This window comes from Cricetulus griseus, chromosome 9 (genome assembly GCF_003668045.3).
Source record: "Cricetulus griseus strain 17A/GY chromosome 9, alternate assembly CriGri-PICRH-1.0, whole genome shotgun sequence".
NCBI classification, from domain to species: Eukaryota; Metazoa; Chordata; class Mammalia; order Rodentia; family Cricetidae; genus Cricetulus; species Cricetulus griseus.
Window position 1 is genome coordinate 20762092 of NC_048602.1, and position 16417 is coordinate 20778508.

General features: G+C 40.2%; 1 protein-coding gene across 1 annotated transcript in view; it reads left to right on the plus strand.

Annotated features, from left to right (window-relative positions):
* The window catches only part of LOC113837920 (vomeronasal type-2 receptor 116-like), a 60561-nt gene extending 44451 nt beyond the window's left edge, over positions 1 to 16110 (plus strand). The window contains exons 5-9 of the mRNA XM_035449148.1: positions 7663 to 7920; positions 8970 to 9003; positions 9815 to 10042; positions 11867 to 11990; positions 15191 to 16110. Of these exons, the coding sequence (XP_035305039.1) occupies positions 7663 to 7920; positions 8970 to 9003; positions 9815 to 10042; positions 11867 to 11990; positions 15191 to 16110 (1564 nt within the window). The remainder of the gene's footprint in view (positions 1 to 7662; positions 7921 to 8969; positions 9004 to 9814; positions 10043 to 11866; positions 11991 to 15190) is intronic.
* Positions 16111 to 16417: the final 307 nt, after the last annotated feature.

The window sequence follows — 16417 nt, forward strand, 5'->3', positions numbered from 1 at the left end:
AGGCTGCTTCCAGGTTCTGGCTATTACAAGTAGTGCTGCTATGAACATCATTCAACAGATGTCCTTGTTGTATGAATGTGCTTCTTTTGGGTATATGCCTAAGAGTGGAATTGCTGGATCTTGTGGTAGATTGATTCCCATTTTCCTGAGGAGTCACCATACTGTTTTCTAAAGTGGCTGTACAAGTTTGCACTCCCACCAGCAGTGGAGAAGTGTTCCCCTTTCTCCACATCCTCTCCAGCATAAACTGTCATTGGTGTTTTTTATTTTAGCCATTCTAATAGGAGTAAGCTGGCATCTCATATTTGTTTTGATTTGTATTTCCCTGATGGCTAAGGATGTTAAACACTTTCTTATGTGCTTTTCAGCCATTTTAGAGTCCTCTATTGAGAATTGTCTATTTAGTTCTGTGCCCCCACTTTTTAATTGGATTGTTTGGTGTTTTGGAGACTAGCTTCTTGAGTTCTTTGTATATTTTGGAGATCAGCCGTCTGTCAGATGTGGGGTTGGTGAATATCTTTTCCCAGTATGTGGGCTGCCGTTTTGTCTTACTGTGTCCTTGGCCTTACAGAAGCTTCTCAGTTTCAGAAGCTCCCATCTATCAATTGTTTATTTCAGTGTCTGTGCTACTGGTGTAATGTTCAGGAAGCGGTCTCCTGTATCAATTCATTCAAGGGTATTTCCCACTTTGTCTTCTAATAGGTTCAGTGTAGCTGGATTTATGTTGAGACCTTTGATCCATTTGGACTTAAGTTTTGTGCATGGCAATAGATATGGATCTATCTGCAGTCATCTACATGCCTGCATCCAGTTATGCCAGCACCATTTGTTAAAGATGCTTTCTTTATTCCATCGTATAAATTTATTTCTTTGTCAGAAATCAAGTATTCGTATGTGTGTGGGTTAATATTGGGGTTTTCAACTCTATTCCATTGTTCTACCTGTCCTTTTTTGGGCCAACACCAAGATGTTTTCAGGACTATATTATAGCTTTGTAATAGAGTTTGAGGTCAGGATGGTGATGCCTCCTGAAGTTCCTTTATTGTACAGGGTTGTTTTGGCTATCCTGGGTCTTTTGCTTTTCCATATAAAGTTGAGAATTGTTCTTTCAGGTCAGTGAAGAATTGCGTTGGGATTTTGATGGAGATTGCATTGAATCTGTACATTGCTTTTGCCAAGATTGCCATTTTTACTTTGTTGATCCTACATATCCAAGAGCATGGGAGATCTTTCCATTTTCTGGTATCTTCTTTAATTTCTTTCTTTAGAGAGTCAAAATTCTAATGGTACAGGTCTTCCACTTTTTTTTGGTTAGTGTTACCCCAAGGTATTTTACATTGCTTGTGTCAATTGTAAAGGGTGATGTTTCTCTGATTTCTTTCTCAACCAATGTCTCATCAATAAATAGGAGGGCTACAGATGTTTTTTAGTTAATCTTGTATCCTGCCACTTTGCTGAAGGTGTTTATCATCTGTAGGAGTTCCCTGGTAGAGTTTTTCAGGTCACTTATGTAGGCTATCATATCATCTGCAAATAGTGAAAGTTTGATTTCTTCCTTTCTTATTTGTATCCCCTTGATCTCCTTTTCTTGTCTTATTGCTCTAGCTAGAACTTCCAGGTCAATACTGAAGAGAAATGGAGAGAGTGGACAGCCTTGTATTGTCCCTGATTTTAGAGGAATTGCATTGAGTTTCTCTCCATTTAATTTGATGTTGACTGTAGGCTTGCTGTATATTACTTTTATTATGTTAAGGTATGTTCCTATTATCCCTGATCTCTCCAAGACCTTTATCATGAAGGGGTGTTGAATTTTCTCAAGGCTTTTTCAGCATCTAGAGAGATGATCATGTGTTTTTTTTCCCTCAGTCTGTTTATATGGTGGATTAAATGGATGGATTTTCGTATGTTGAACCATCTTGCATCCCTGGGATGAAGCTACTTGATCATGGTGGATGATTTCTCTGATGTGTTCTTGGATTCAATTTGCCAGTATTTTGAGTATTTTTGGAGAGATGCTATTCTTTATCCTCAATTTTTCTGAGTATTTTTAAAATCCCAGATACCATGGATTCAGTGCTTCCTGAGGTCTTTGCTACGTTTATGAGTGCTGTCCCCATGAAATATGGAGTCTGTGTCTCCTACTGTGAGCAGACCTCTGATATACTTTCTATTTCAAATTATCCTATGTATGCATGTTATGCATAAACTTATGTTTTTCAATCTTGATGTGTGCATGTTTGTGCTTTTCTGGTCATCTGTGTGTGTTTACATGTTAATACGTATGTTTTTATGAGTGACTGTCTTCCTGTGGAATTGATATTAAGTTTATCTGTGTCTTTCTGGATGAGTCTTTTTTTTTCCTGTATGTATCTTCCTTTGTGCATTTGGCAGTTAAGATGTCTGCTTGTTTCTGTCTATGTGCTTATACATATGTATATCTATATTGTGTCTGTGTCTGCCTGTCTGTCTTTTGATGTGGGCACAATTTTTATTTTTTATTTAAATTAGAAACAAGCTTGATTTACATGTCAGTCCCAGTTCCCTCTCCCTCCCCTCCTCCCCTACTACACGCCAACCCCCTATGCCAACCTCTTTCTGCTCCCCAGAGAGGGTGAGGCACTCATGGGGGATCTTCAAACTCTGTCATATCATTTGAAGCAGGACCTATACCTCCCCCATGTGTCTAGGCTGAGAGAGTATCCCTCTATGTGGAGTTGGCTCCCAAAAGCCATTCACGTACAAGGGATAAATACCGATACACTACTAAATGCTCCATAGATTAATCAGACCTTCAAACTGACATCCATGTTCAGGGGTTCTGGGACAGTCCTATGCTTATTTCCCAGCTTCAATATGGGGTCCATTAGCTTCCCCTTGTTAAATTCACTGTTTTGCTGGGTTTCTCCAGCCTGGTCTTGATCCATTTGCTCATCATTCCTCCCTCTCTGCAAATGGATTTCAGGTGTTCAGCTCTGTGTTTAGCTGTGAGTATCTGCTTCTGCTTCCATCAGCTACTGAATGAAGGCTGTAGGATGGTATATAAGGTAGTCATCAACCTCATTATCAGAGAAGGGAATTTGAGGTAGCCTCTTGAATACTGCTTAGATTGCTAGTTGGGGCCAACCTTTTAGATCTCTGGACATTTCCATACTGCCAAATTTCTCTTTAAACCTATAATGGCTCCCTCTATTATCATATCTTGCTCTCATCTATTCTTCCCCTGACTCAATCTTCATCATCTCTCATGTCCTCCCTTCCCCTCTTCTTCTCTCCTTCTCTTTCTCCTAACTCCCTCTACCCTCCCCCATGCTCCCAATTCCCTCAGGAGATCTAGTCTCTTTCCCCTTTCAGGGGGAATACGTATGTTCCTCTTAGGTTTCTTCTCCTATCCTAGCTTCTCTGGGGGTATGGATTGTAGTCTGGTACTCCTTTATTCTATGTCTACCATCCATGTATGATTAAGTACATACCATGTTTCTCTTTTTGTGACTGGGTTACCTCACTCAGGATGGTTTCTTCTAGTTTCATCCATTTGCCTCCAAATGTCAAGATTCCATTGTTTTTTCCACTGAGTAGTACTCCATTGTGTAAATGGACCACTTTTACTCCATCCATTATTCAGTTGAGGGACATCTAGGCTGCTTCCAGGTTCTGGCTATTACAAATAATGCTGCTATGAACAAGTTGAACAGAAGTCCTTGTTGTATGAATGTGCTTCTTTTGGGTATATGCCTAAGAGTGGAGTTGCTGGATCTTGTGGTAGACTGATTCCCATTTTCCTGAGGACCCGCCATATTGATTTCCAAAGTGACTGTACAAGTTGGCACTCCCACCAGCAGAGGAGTGTTCCCCTTTCTCCACAACCTCTCCAGCATAAACTGTCATTGGTAGTTCTGATTTTAGCCATTCTGACGGGAGTAAGATGGTATCTCAGAGTGTTTTGATTGGCATTCCCCTGATGGCTAAGTATATTGAGCACTTTCTTATGTCTTTCAGCCATTTTAGATTCCTCTATTGAGAGTTCTCTATTTAAATCTGTACCCCACTTTTTAATTGAATTATTTGGTGTTCTGTAGACTAGCTTACTGAGTTCTTTGTAAATTTTGTAGATCAACACTCTGTCAGATGTGGGTTTGGTAAATATGTTTTCCCATTCTGTGGGCTGCCGTTTTGTATAACTGACAGTGTCCTTTGCCTTATAGAAGCTTCTCAGTTTCAGGAGGTCTCATTTATTAATTGCAGATCTCAGTGGCTGTGCTACTGGTGTTATGTTCAGGAAAATTCTCATTTACGAATTCCTTCAAGGGTACCACCTACTTTCTCTTCTAAGAGGTTCAGTATGGCCAGATTTATGTTGAGGTCTTGTTATCCATTTAGACTTAAGTTTTGTTCATGGCGATAGATATAGATCTGTCTGCAGTCTTCTATGTACCAGCATCCAGTTATTCCATGACCATTTGTTGAAGAGGCTTTCTTTTTTCCATTGCATAATTTTAGCTTCTTTGTCAAAAATCAGATGTTTGTAGGAATGTGGGTCCATATTAGGGTTTTCAAATTGAATCCAGTTGTCTACCCATCTATTTTTGTGCCAATACTAAGCTCTTTTCAGGATTATAGCTCTATAATAGAGCTTGAAGTGAGGGATGGTGATGACTCCAGAAGTTTCTTTATTGTACAGGGATGTTTTGGCTATCCTGGGCCTTTTGTTTATCCATATAAAGTTGATAATTCTTCTTTCAAGGTCTGTGAAGAATTGTGCTGGGATTTTGATGGGGATTGCAATGAATCTGTTGATTGCTTTTGCCAAGATTGCCATTTTTACTTTGTTGATCCTACCTATCTAAGAGCATGGGAGATCTTTCCATTTTCTGGTATCTTTAACTTATTTCTTTAAAGACTCAAAGTTCTTGCTATACAGGTCTTTCAATTATTTGATTAGCATTACCACAAGGTAGTTTATGTTGTTTGAAGCTATTGTACAGTGTGATGCGTCTCTATTTCTTTCTCAGTCCATTTATCTTCTGTCTATATTAGGGCTACTGATTTTTTGAGGTAATCTTGTATCCTGCCACTTTGCAGAAGTTGTTTATCAGCTGTAGGAGTTCCCTGGTAGAGTTTTTTGGATCACTTAAACTATCATATCATTTACAAATAGTGAAAGTTTCACTTCTTTTCCAATTTGTATCCCCTTGATTTTTTTTGTTGTCTTATTGTTCAGCTAGAACTTCAAGTACAATACTGAAGTGGTATGGAGAGAGTAGACAGCCTTATTTTGTTCCTGATTTTAGAGGAATCTCATTGAGTTTCTATCCATTTAGTTTGATAGTGGCTGTTGGTTTGCTGTATGTTGCTTTTATTATGTTTCATTTTGTTCCTGTTATCCCTGATCTCTTGAAGATCTTTATCATGAAGGGGTGTTAGATTTTGTTGAAGGATTTTTCAGCATCTAGTCTCATAATTGTGTGGTTTTTCTTTTTCAGTTTGTTTATATGGTGGATTACATTGTTGGATTTTCATATGTTGAACCATCCTTGCATCCCTGGGATGAAGCCTACTTGATCATGGTAGATGATTTCTCTGATGTGTTCTTGGATTCAATTTGCCAGTATTTTATTGAGTATTTTTGCATCAATTTTCATGAGGGATATTGGTCTGTAGTTCTCTATCTTAGTTGTGCCTTCTTGTGGCTTGGGTAGCAAGGTATGAAGACTTGTAGAAAGAGTTTGCCAATGACCCTTCTGCTTCTGTTGTGTGGAATACTTTGAGGAGAATTGGTGTTAACTGTTCTTGAATTTATGATAGAATTCTGCAGTGAAGCATTCTGGCCTTGGGATATTTTTGGTTGGGATACCTTTGATGACTGCTTCTATTTCATCATGTATTATAGATCTAATTAAATTGCTTATCTGGTCTTGATTTAATTTTAGTAAGGGGTATCTATTCGGAAAATTGTTCATTTTCTTTAGATTTTTTTTAATTTTGTGAAGTATAGGTTTTCAAAGTATGACCTGATGATTCTCTGGATTTCCTCAGTGTCCGTTGTTATGTCCCCCTTTTTGTTTCTGATTCTTTTAATTAGCATGCTCTCTCTCTCTCTGCCTTTTGGTTAATTTGGATAAAGGTTTGTCTATTTTGTTGACTTTCTCAAAGAACCAGCTCTTTGTTTCATTGAGTCATTGTAGTGTTTTCCTAGTTTCTACTTTATTGATTTCAGCCCTCGGTTTGATTATTTCCTGGTGTCTACCCCTTTGGGGAGAGTTTGCTTCCTTTTTCTAGAGCTTTCAGTTTTGCTCTTAATTTTCTAGTGTTACTATTCTCCAGTTTCTTCATGTGGGCACTTGTGTTATAAACGTTCCTCTTAGAACTGCTTTCAAAGTGTCCCATAGGTTTGGGCATGTTGTGTCTTCATTCTCATTAAATTCTAGGAAGTCTTTCACTTCTTTTTTTTTATTTCTTCCTTGACCCAATAATGGTACAATTAAGCACTATTCAATTTCCATGAGTTTGTAGGGTTTCTGCAATTTGTGTTGTTGTTGAATTCTAACTTTTAAGTATGGTGGTCTGATAAGATACAGGTGGTTATTCCGATTTTTTTGTATCTGTGTAGGTTTGCTACCTTACCAAGTATGTGGTCAATTTTAGAGAAGGTTCTATGTGGTGCTGAGAAGAAGGTATACTTTGTGTTTGTGATGGAATGTTCTATAGATATCTGTTAAACCCAATTAAGTCATAACTTCTGTTTGTTCTTTTGTTTAAGTATTTTTTTATTTTTATATATTTGAGTTACAAACAAGATTGAATTACATGATGATCCCAGTTCCCTTCTCCCTCCCTTCCTCCTCTACCACCCCCCAACTAAAATCCTACCTATCAGTGTGTGAGGTTTTATGTGTGATTTGCGCTTTAGTAATGTTTCTTTTACAAATTTGGGTGCCTTTGTATTTGGGGCATAAGTGTTCAGGATTGAGACTTCATCTCGATGGACTTTTCCTGTGATGAGTACAAAATGTCCTTCTTCTTCTCTTTTGATTGATTTTAGTTTGAAGTCTAATTTGTTAGATATTAAGGTAGCTACCAGCTTGTTTCTTGGGCCCATCTAATTGGAAAATCTTTTCCCAACCCTTTACTCTGAGGTACAGTCTGTCTTTGAAGTTGAGATGTGTCCCTAGATTCTGGTGGTGTCATATTGGTCTTTATGCTTTTGAGTGTGTTCTTATTCTGTCGTCTTCCCATCTTCTTCTAGTGGGTGCAGGTGGGATCTCTCCCTCTCTCAGGCAGCAGGCAGAGGGCAGAGGGCAGAGAGCAGAGGGGAAACCAAAAGTGAGGTACGTCCAGACTCAGGTTGGGCCTTCCGGTCTGGGCAGGTCCACTCTTGTCCAGGGGGAGGCTCAGGAAGTGAGTTTATAGGGTTTCTGAAATTTGTTTTGTTGTTGAATTCTAACTTTAAAGCATGGAGGTCAGTTTCAAACAGCAGCAGCAATCTGGTGAAGACAGGAATTCCTGCCAATCACCAGCGAATTTGAAAATGGCAGAGGGGAACAACAAAGAGGAGGTCATTCAATTGAACATCTTTCAGTGCCACCAGGGAGAGGCAGTGTTCGGGTAAGGAAAGTCAGAACTCTGCTGCATGGAGGGCAGTTGCACATGTTCCTTCCCAACCAGTGAACTGGAGAAGGTGATCCCCCAGACCATTCTGTGCAAATACTATGAACAGAAAGCTGAAGAAGTCACTGCAGCCTGTGGTGATAAGCTCGTCAGGTGCCCTTCCTGTAGCTTCCCTGCTCTGTTGGACAGGGATGTGAAGAGGTTCAGCTGCCCTAATCCTGGCTGCCAGAAGGAGACCTGTAGGAAGTGTCAGGGACTCTGGAAAGAGCATAACGGCCTCACCTGTGAAGAGGTGGCCGAAAAAGATGACATCAAGTACCGGACATCCAATCAAGAAAAAAAATGACTGCTGCTCACATTAGAAAATGCCACCAGTGTGGGACTGGCCTCATCAAATTTGAAGGATGCAACTACATGTCTTGCTGCTATGGTGCTCAGATGTGCTATGTCTGTCAAGTTTCTATCAACGGCTGTGACCATTTCTGCCAGAATCCTCACTTTCCAGGAGCCTCTTGCCAGGAATGTTCCAGGTGCTCCCTCTGGAGAGACCCCAATGAAGATGATGAAAAGCTGATTGAAAAAACCTAAAAGGAGGCTGAAGAGGAACAGAGAAGGAAGAATGGAGAGAACAACTCAAATCTTAGGCCTTCCACTGGAGAAGACAGCCAAGAAAGAACAGCACATGGGAGGACTGCCATGGCCTGTCCCAAAGAACCTGCACCCACAGATGCCACCCTTTGTCATGGTGCTCCCACCTTTCCCCTGCCACCTGTGTGGCCTGGGTTCAACAACTTCTCCATCAACATAGGTCCCGTGCCAGCACCCTACATACCACCTCTGCCCACACTGCCTGTGAGGTAGGACTTTGGCCACTTGCATGTGGCCCTGGAGCACAACCTTCCCATGCAATTTGGCCCCAGGAATAGAATCGCTTCTGACACCCAAAGTCCTTGTCCAGCCACACTGAGTAGTTCCTGATTCTTTACTCAGCTGTTCTCTTTCCAGCATTCCCTCAGTTTGTGTTTTCTTTATTGTTTCTATTTCAGTTTTCAGGTCTTGATCTGTTTGAATTGTTTCCTTCATATGTTTGATTGTATTTTCTTGGCTTTCTTTAAGAGATTTGTTGATTTCTTGTATTTTTTGTTTTTTTTTTCTTCCATTTCTTTAAGGGATTTTCTCATATCCTCTTTGAGGGCCTCTATCATTTTCATGAAGTTGTTTTTAAGGTCATTCTCTTCTGCTTCATCTATGTTAGGATGTTCAGGTCTTTCTGGTGTAGGTTCCCTAGACCTTGGTGGTGTCATATTGGCTTTTCTGTTGTTGAATATGTTTTTATATTGTCTTCTTCCCATCCCCTGTTCTAGTGGATGCAAGATGGATGAGTATCTTCCTCTCCTGGTGGGTACCCTTCCAGTGGGTGGAAGCAGGTCCAATACTCTGGCAGCTCTCCTCTTCCTGTGAGTGGAGGAGGGATTAGTACCGGGGCCTTAGCAGTCTCTGTGTAGACTGGACCTCTGGGATGAGATCTCCAATGAGCAGTCCCCAGGCCTCAAATGGCTCCGAGCAGGGCAGCAGAAGGTGGGACAGAAAAAGAGCCCTGCCTAACTAGTCCTTAGGCTGGAGAAAGGGACTAGGATGCTAGCAGTCTCTGGATGGGCTTGATCTCTAAGACAGGATCCCCAGGGTCTTTTGATTTGGGCACAATTTTTTTCTCTTTTTTCAATGTTTCTCTCTTGGTGTTTGCATCTGTGTGCTTTTCCCTGTATGCATTATGTACAAGTGTGTTCTTGTGTATGCGTTTCCTGTGTTTCTGTATGTATGTTTGGATGAATATGCTTGTCTGTTTTCCTGCATATGCATAAGTATTAGAGGTGTGTGTGTGTGTGTGTGTGTGTGTGTGTGTGTGTGTGTGTGTGCAAATAAGTTAGGGGCTGTATTTTGTGTAAATCTTTGGATGTATGTTGAGTCTCTGTCTCTTGTGTTTGTGAATGTATTGCATACCTCTCTTTGGTGTCTGCATGTATGTGTCTGTGTTTGGCAGTCTCATCTGAGGGAAATAAAATTCTAGGAACATTATGATAATCTTATTTATCCATTTACTTTCAGTGATATTTCTCCCCTTCAATAATGTTGCATTTAAGAAAAAATCAGAAAGTTTTTATATTTCAAGGGAGGGCACGCACACTACAGAATGCTACCTGTCTTTCAGCTGAACTCATTTCTGAAGAAGACCCAATTCACGAATCCTGTTGGGGACAGAGTGAATATGAACCAAAAAGAAGAACATCAAGAAGAGTATGATGTTTTCCAGATTTGGAATTCCCCACATGGCATTAGATTTAAGGTGAAGATAGGAAAGTATAGCCCATATTTTCCACATGGTCAACAGCTCCATGTATCTGAAGACATGATAGAATGGGCCACAGGAAATAGACAGGTGGGTCTGACCAACTTGTACTGATTTCCATTACACAGCAGTAACACTGTCAAGTGGGACCATTTGTGCTTCCTTGTAACTTACTGTGATAAATTGTCATATTATGAACCAATATCTAGCCTACTGATTTATGATTCTTCCTTTTGCCATTTTGATGTGACAATTTATTAAACTTTTGAGGATTTCCAATTTTTCTCTTACCCGAACCTTTTGCTGGTTTTAAATATGAATATGAACCAGTAGTAAAATGATTTAATATTATTTCCATTAAAGTGAGCAAAACTCTTTTGGGACCATACTGATTACAGTACAGTGATTTCCTCCTGTATGCTGAATCTTGGACACAGATGTTGAAAAGGTAGGCTCTTGTAAGGATGGAAACTGTTTGTTTTTGTAGGTATCCTGGCCTATATGGTGAGTTCAAGTAAGACAGAGACCCATATGAATCCCCTAACTTAACTGAAATGAGCAGAAAATGGACAATGTCATGCATTGTCTCCACTCTTCTTCTTAATCATCCTTTAAATATTATCAAAGTTAAAGAAATGAAGAGACATACAAAAATGAAGGAAAGAAATATGGTGTGGTCTACATGGGGTGATAGGTAAATCAAAGAAACACACTGAAACCCTGTTTCAACAAAAACAACAGAAAATGAAGCATTGTAGTTCTCAATATTTGGGGGGGGGGCATGAGATGATTCTGTGCCTTGGAGATGCTATTCATTTGACATAGGCCTTAACACAAACAAAAGATGCAAATGAGCAAGCAAGAATCAGGAAGCTTCTAAAGCAACAACTAGAGGCCCACCACCAGATCCATGGTAATACAAAGATGATCCATACATTTTTAAATTAAGAAATCATTCAATTAACTTTAAACAATCTAACATTTATTCAGGTTTCCCCTGTACTGGTAGTCTTTATAGGACTTTCCACATTGGGGAGCACTCTGCCTTCCTGCTTGATCCATATCAATTCATCACTTCCTCGTCACAAAATACACCGGGCTCTGCCTGTTCATCTCCTTGCTCTTCACACTCTGTCTGTCATGCTTTGCAGTGCTATTGGAGTTAATGTTTGTTGTCTGAGATTTTAGGAGATATTTCCCTTGGTTCAGGTGCTCATTCTTCCTAGTTTGCTATTCTGTTGCTGTGATCAAACACTGACCATAAGTAAACTGAGGCGAAACATCAATGTGGCTCAGGGGTGTAGGGAATGCTGTAGCCACACCTGCTTAGGGGCTGGCTACAGGTGTGCCTGACCACACCTGAGAGGGCGTGGTCAGAGTGATGTAGAGTGAGAGTTGGTCAGGTGGCTGGTGTCTGGTTCCGGTTTCACTTTTGCCTTGCTGTACAGACTGCTCCCCTACCAGCTGGCTAGGTCACTCTGTAAGTAAGGCTTTTCCCTATTAAATACCCTGGCTCCGTATTGGTATCCGTATTGGTATTTCTACCTGGCTCCGTATTGGTATTTTCCCACATTACAGGGGTTATACTCAATGGAAGGCCAGGCAGGAATTTGGAGACTGCAGCTAAAGTGTAGACCTAATTGGATTGTTCTGCTTGCTTTGGTCATACAGCTGTGATTAGGGACAACACAGCCCATTAACAATTAATAAATTGCTTCACAGATAGGGTGACAAACTAGTCTGAAAAAGTGAATTTTTATTTAGCATCTCTATGCCTTTTTTAAACTGTACTTTTGTAATATGGTCAAGCAGTTGATGTATATGAAATCACCTTAGTAGTATCTAATCATGCTATGTAAGTGTGAAAAGAGGTGAAAATACTTCTAATATCATTGTGTGTCTAATTATCATCAGATGCCACCCTCTGTGTGCAGTGCTGATTGTGGTCCTGGCTTCAGAAAATTCTGGCAGGAGGGAATGGCAGTCTGTTGTTTTAAATGCAGCCCCTGCCCGGAAAATGAAATCTCTAATGAGACAAGTGAGTATTTGAGGCCGATATAATTCCTTCACTTTGATCATTCCTCCAACCCTCCATGCTGGGATGCTGAAGGGGACTAAATGGGAACTGCACAAACATAATAAATCATTTTCCTACGTTAGGCTTTATAAGAATATGATCACTAAGTCCCTTTATAAAACTCTGAAGGCAGGGATGTAATCATTTCACTAGACCCAAGATAAATGATAAGTGTGTGCTTATTGGGGAACGATTTCACATAAAAGTACAAAGAACCTCAGGAGTGCTTCTCTGCTCTGTCTACAAGATCGGCTGACCCACCGGAAACACAAAGGGCAAAGGGAAGCCATGCTTCAGGCTTCCCTCTTTCTGCTTCCTTCGGCCACACCCCCTTGGGCATGGCCACCATTACAAGTTCACTGAAAGACCTCTACAAAACTCCTCTTGCTGTGACTCACATCTTGAATCATTGTAAATTCATGGCAGGTGGCATTTTCTCAAAGACACAGTTATAATTATCAATCTGCAGTGTGAGAGACGGCAGTGTAAAAATCACCAGGTCTTTCCTGGTGATTAATCGCCTCTGAAATTACATGTAGATTAGACTTTGCTCTTGAATCTTTCCAAAAAGTTTTAATGTTTTTGCATATATGTGTGCCTACATAAGTTAATGCAAACCGAGTATTCATAGGCACCCGCAGAGAACAGAATAGGGCAATGGATCTGCTTTACTGTGTAATGGGGGTGTTTTATGCCCAGGCTCTGCCAGGTTCACAGAACCCTGAGACTAATCCAAGGAATTGACACTCTGATGCAAAAGCAAAAGGTTTTTATTAATTATTATTATTATTATTATTATTATTATTATTATTATTATTATCATTATCATTATTTCAAGTTGGCCAGCTAGGATCTCACTGCATGGTGTGCAAAGGAGATGTCAACCATCCAAAAATAGAAGCTTTTATAGGGACAGACCATAAGGTTAAAGGCCACAAATTTCAGAGTTTCCATGGTTATTTCAGGTCATACTGAGTAAAGCAGTAGCTCTATATTTTAAGTGAGATACATTTGAGTGAGATAAGGCAGGGCATGAGCTTGCAGGGTGACAGGGTCACAGGGTCTGTCAGTTATCCCCTGGGCTGGAGATAACTGACAGCAATTAGCAAAGGAATGTTAACTGGAGTGGTGGACAGTTACCTCCCCTGCTCTCAGAGCAGGGGATCAGGCACCCGCCATGACTTTCCTGATTTAAGGAGTTAAAGTTTCCTTTACCATTAGAAGTTCCCTTTTCAGGGCCTAAGTTTTTAATATTTTATTAATTTTAATTTTTGGTTCCACAGGTGCTGGTAATCAAATGCAAGTCCTCTGTAAGATTAATTAAGAGAGAAAATAATTACTTGTTCAATTTTCAGGAAGTCCAAGAATGAGACAGAGAACTGCAATATGCAGAGAACTCTTATCAAAGGTTCTTCTTGACTGGAAATTTAGGAAATTTAGGATACATACTGGCACATGATATGGGAAATATATTCAATATTCTATACACAATCACCCAGTAATAATGTCACAAAATTAGCCACAATTATTCAAACAATGTTATCACAGATAAAGCCCATATGAGCCAAATGATTATTTATTCAGGATGGACTAAATACAAATGGTAGGTTATTAGTTTTTCATTGCTTTTGTCTGTTATCCTACATAATGAAAGGAAAGTCCTTATGGGATTTGCATAGCGAGTGAGATGACTCAGGAGTTAAATCCCTTGCCACGAACACTGATGACCTGAGCTCATCCTCAGGAGTCATGTAGTACTAGGAACTCCATGCAGTCTCACCAAAATATACTCCAAAGTAATTCAACAAAGTATCATTGACTGCTTCAAATGTAAAAACCAATACGAATAATGAATATTTATGAAAAATTATCAAAATGTCTTTACTATTACTTTGAGTATGTGAATGTGTTTAAGGTTGGTGGCTATGTGCACACAAGGGACAGTGCTGTGAGAGCCATCCCATGCCTCTGTAGTTAGTTTCACACAGTTGTGAGACACCTGACATTTTGAAATGAACCGAATCAAGGTCTTTTGTGAGAGTAGTCCACTCTCTCACAGTTGGACAAAATTCCCAGACCACTGAACGACTTAACTGAATAAAATCATTGTTCTAGATAAACCCTTTGGAATATTGGAAGCCCACCATCACTGTCTGCAATTATCCAGTGACTCAAAGCAATAAACATGGTTTCCTACACTTACTATCATGGTTGTCACAACTCATAAATAGGGTAATATTAATCAACACAACATCTGTGTTAACGCTCCGTGGTAAGGTCTCTTGTGTTATCTTTCTCGTGTTGTTTATCAGATCTACTTCACCGTTGAGTACATTTGCAGTGTCTGGGTCTCACAGAGATGGAAATTAAGGAAGGAGGAAGGTGTTGTCTGTGCCCAAATGGGGCAGAATAAAGATGTAGGGGTGTTTTATTACTAAGTATGTACAGAGGTTTCTACTTTCAGTGATAGGCTACAGCCTCTTCTGAACAAGACTTGGGAGTTTGCTGTTGTTACTGCCAAAAGAAGGTAGAACTAAGGCTGTATTTATTATATTTCTTATTTTTTCAGTTCTCAGACATTATTCATCTCTCATTTCCATCCTCCTACTTAAAACCCCAACCACTTTCAAATTCATCTGATCTTTTGTTACTTTTATATGAATATACATGCACCTATAAATATATACAACCTGCTGATTTCATTTAGAGTTGATTTACTTCAAAGTGTTTTGGCCAGCAAATTTGAAATAGAAACTGTATCAGAGTTCTGGCACCAGTAGAAGACACAGTCTCCATATCTTATGGGGACAGCATCTATGAAAGTGACAAAGACCTCAGAAGGCACAGAATCCATTATGAAATGGAAGCATTTCTATTCAGCAAGGTTCTTCAAAGACATCCTCAACATCAAAATGCAGGAATTGCAATGCTTATTCTGTACATGAATTGAAATGCCCTGTCGATAAAAATGCTGACGTTGCTGGTGCATATCTTTAATCCCAGCACTCGGGAGGCAGAGGCAGGCGGATCTCTGTGAGTTCGAGGCCAGCCTGGTCTCCAGAGCGAGTGCCAGGATAGGCTCCAAAGCTACACAGAGAAACCCTGTCTCGGAAAAAAAAAATTCTGACAGTGAACTAATGATATATTACTCTCTCCCTCAGATGTGGATCAGTGTGTGAAGTGCCCAGAGGACCAGTTTGCCAACACAGAGCAGAACCAGTGCATTCCCAAAGCAGTGATATTTCTGAGCTATGAAGACCCTTTGGGGATGGCTCTTGCCTTAATGGCCTTGTGCTTCTCTGCATTCACAGCTCTGGTTCTTGGAGTCTTTGTCAAGCACCATGACACTCCCATTGTGAAGGCCAATAACAGGAAGCTCAGTTACATCTTGCTCATCTCACTCTTCTTTTGTTTCCTCTGCCCCTTGCTCTTCATTGGCCACCCAAACACAGCGACATGCATGGTGCAGCAAATCACATTTGGAGTTGTATTCACTGTGGCTGTTTCCACTGTGTTGGCCAAAACAGTTACTGTGCTTCTGGCTTTCAAAGTCACAGCCCCTGGAAGAAGAATGAGATACTTGCTGGTTTCAGGGGCCCCTAACTACATCATTGCCATCTGTACTCTCATCCAAGTTATTATCTGTGCAGTCTGGTTGGGAGTTTCTCCTCCCTCTGTTAGTATTGATGCCCACTCTGAGCATGGCCACATCATCATTGTGTGCAGCAAGGGTTCTGTCACTGCCTTCTACTGTGTCCTGGGATACCTGGCCTGCCTGGCTCAGGTGAGCTTCACTGTGGCTTTCTTGTCCAGGAATTTGCCTAACACATTCAATGAAGCCAAGATCCTGACATTCAGCATGCTGTTGTTCTGCTGTGTCTGGGTCACTTTCCTCCCTGTGTACCATAGTACCAAGGGTAAGGTCATGGTAGCTGTGGAAATTTTCTCCATCTTGGCTTCCAGTGCTGGCATGCTGGGGTGCATTTTTGTTCCCAAGTGCTACATAATTTTGTTAAAACCAGCAAAAAAACTCTCTTCAAAGTACCATAGAAAAAAATCATCTCCCACAACTGATATTTAACTAACTACAACTGACAAATATATAGCTAGGTCATATCTATCAAATGTTGAATTGCAATGCAAGACCTATCTCTTTTAGACTGACTCTCTCTCACTTTTACATCTAACGATGTTGCCTAGAAGTATCATGAGGACTACTGCTGTCTACATTGTCTCCTATAATCTTTCACTCAGTTACTGATTTCGTAAGACCTAGGCATTGATCTATAGTGATGAGTGGAAATATTCTTTTCTGCTTTAAAACACAAAACTGTTCAAAATACACGCAATATTTCTTGAAGTATCTGAGTGAATGAATAACTTTGATG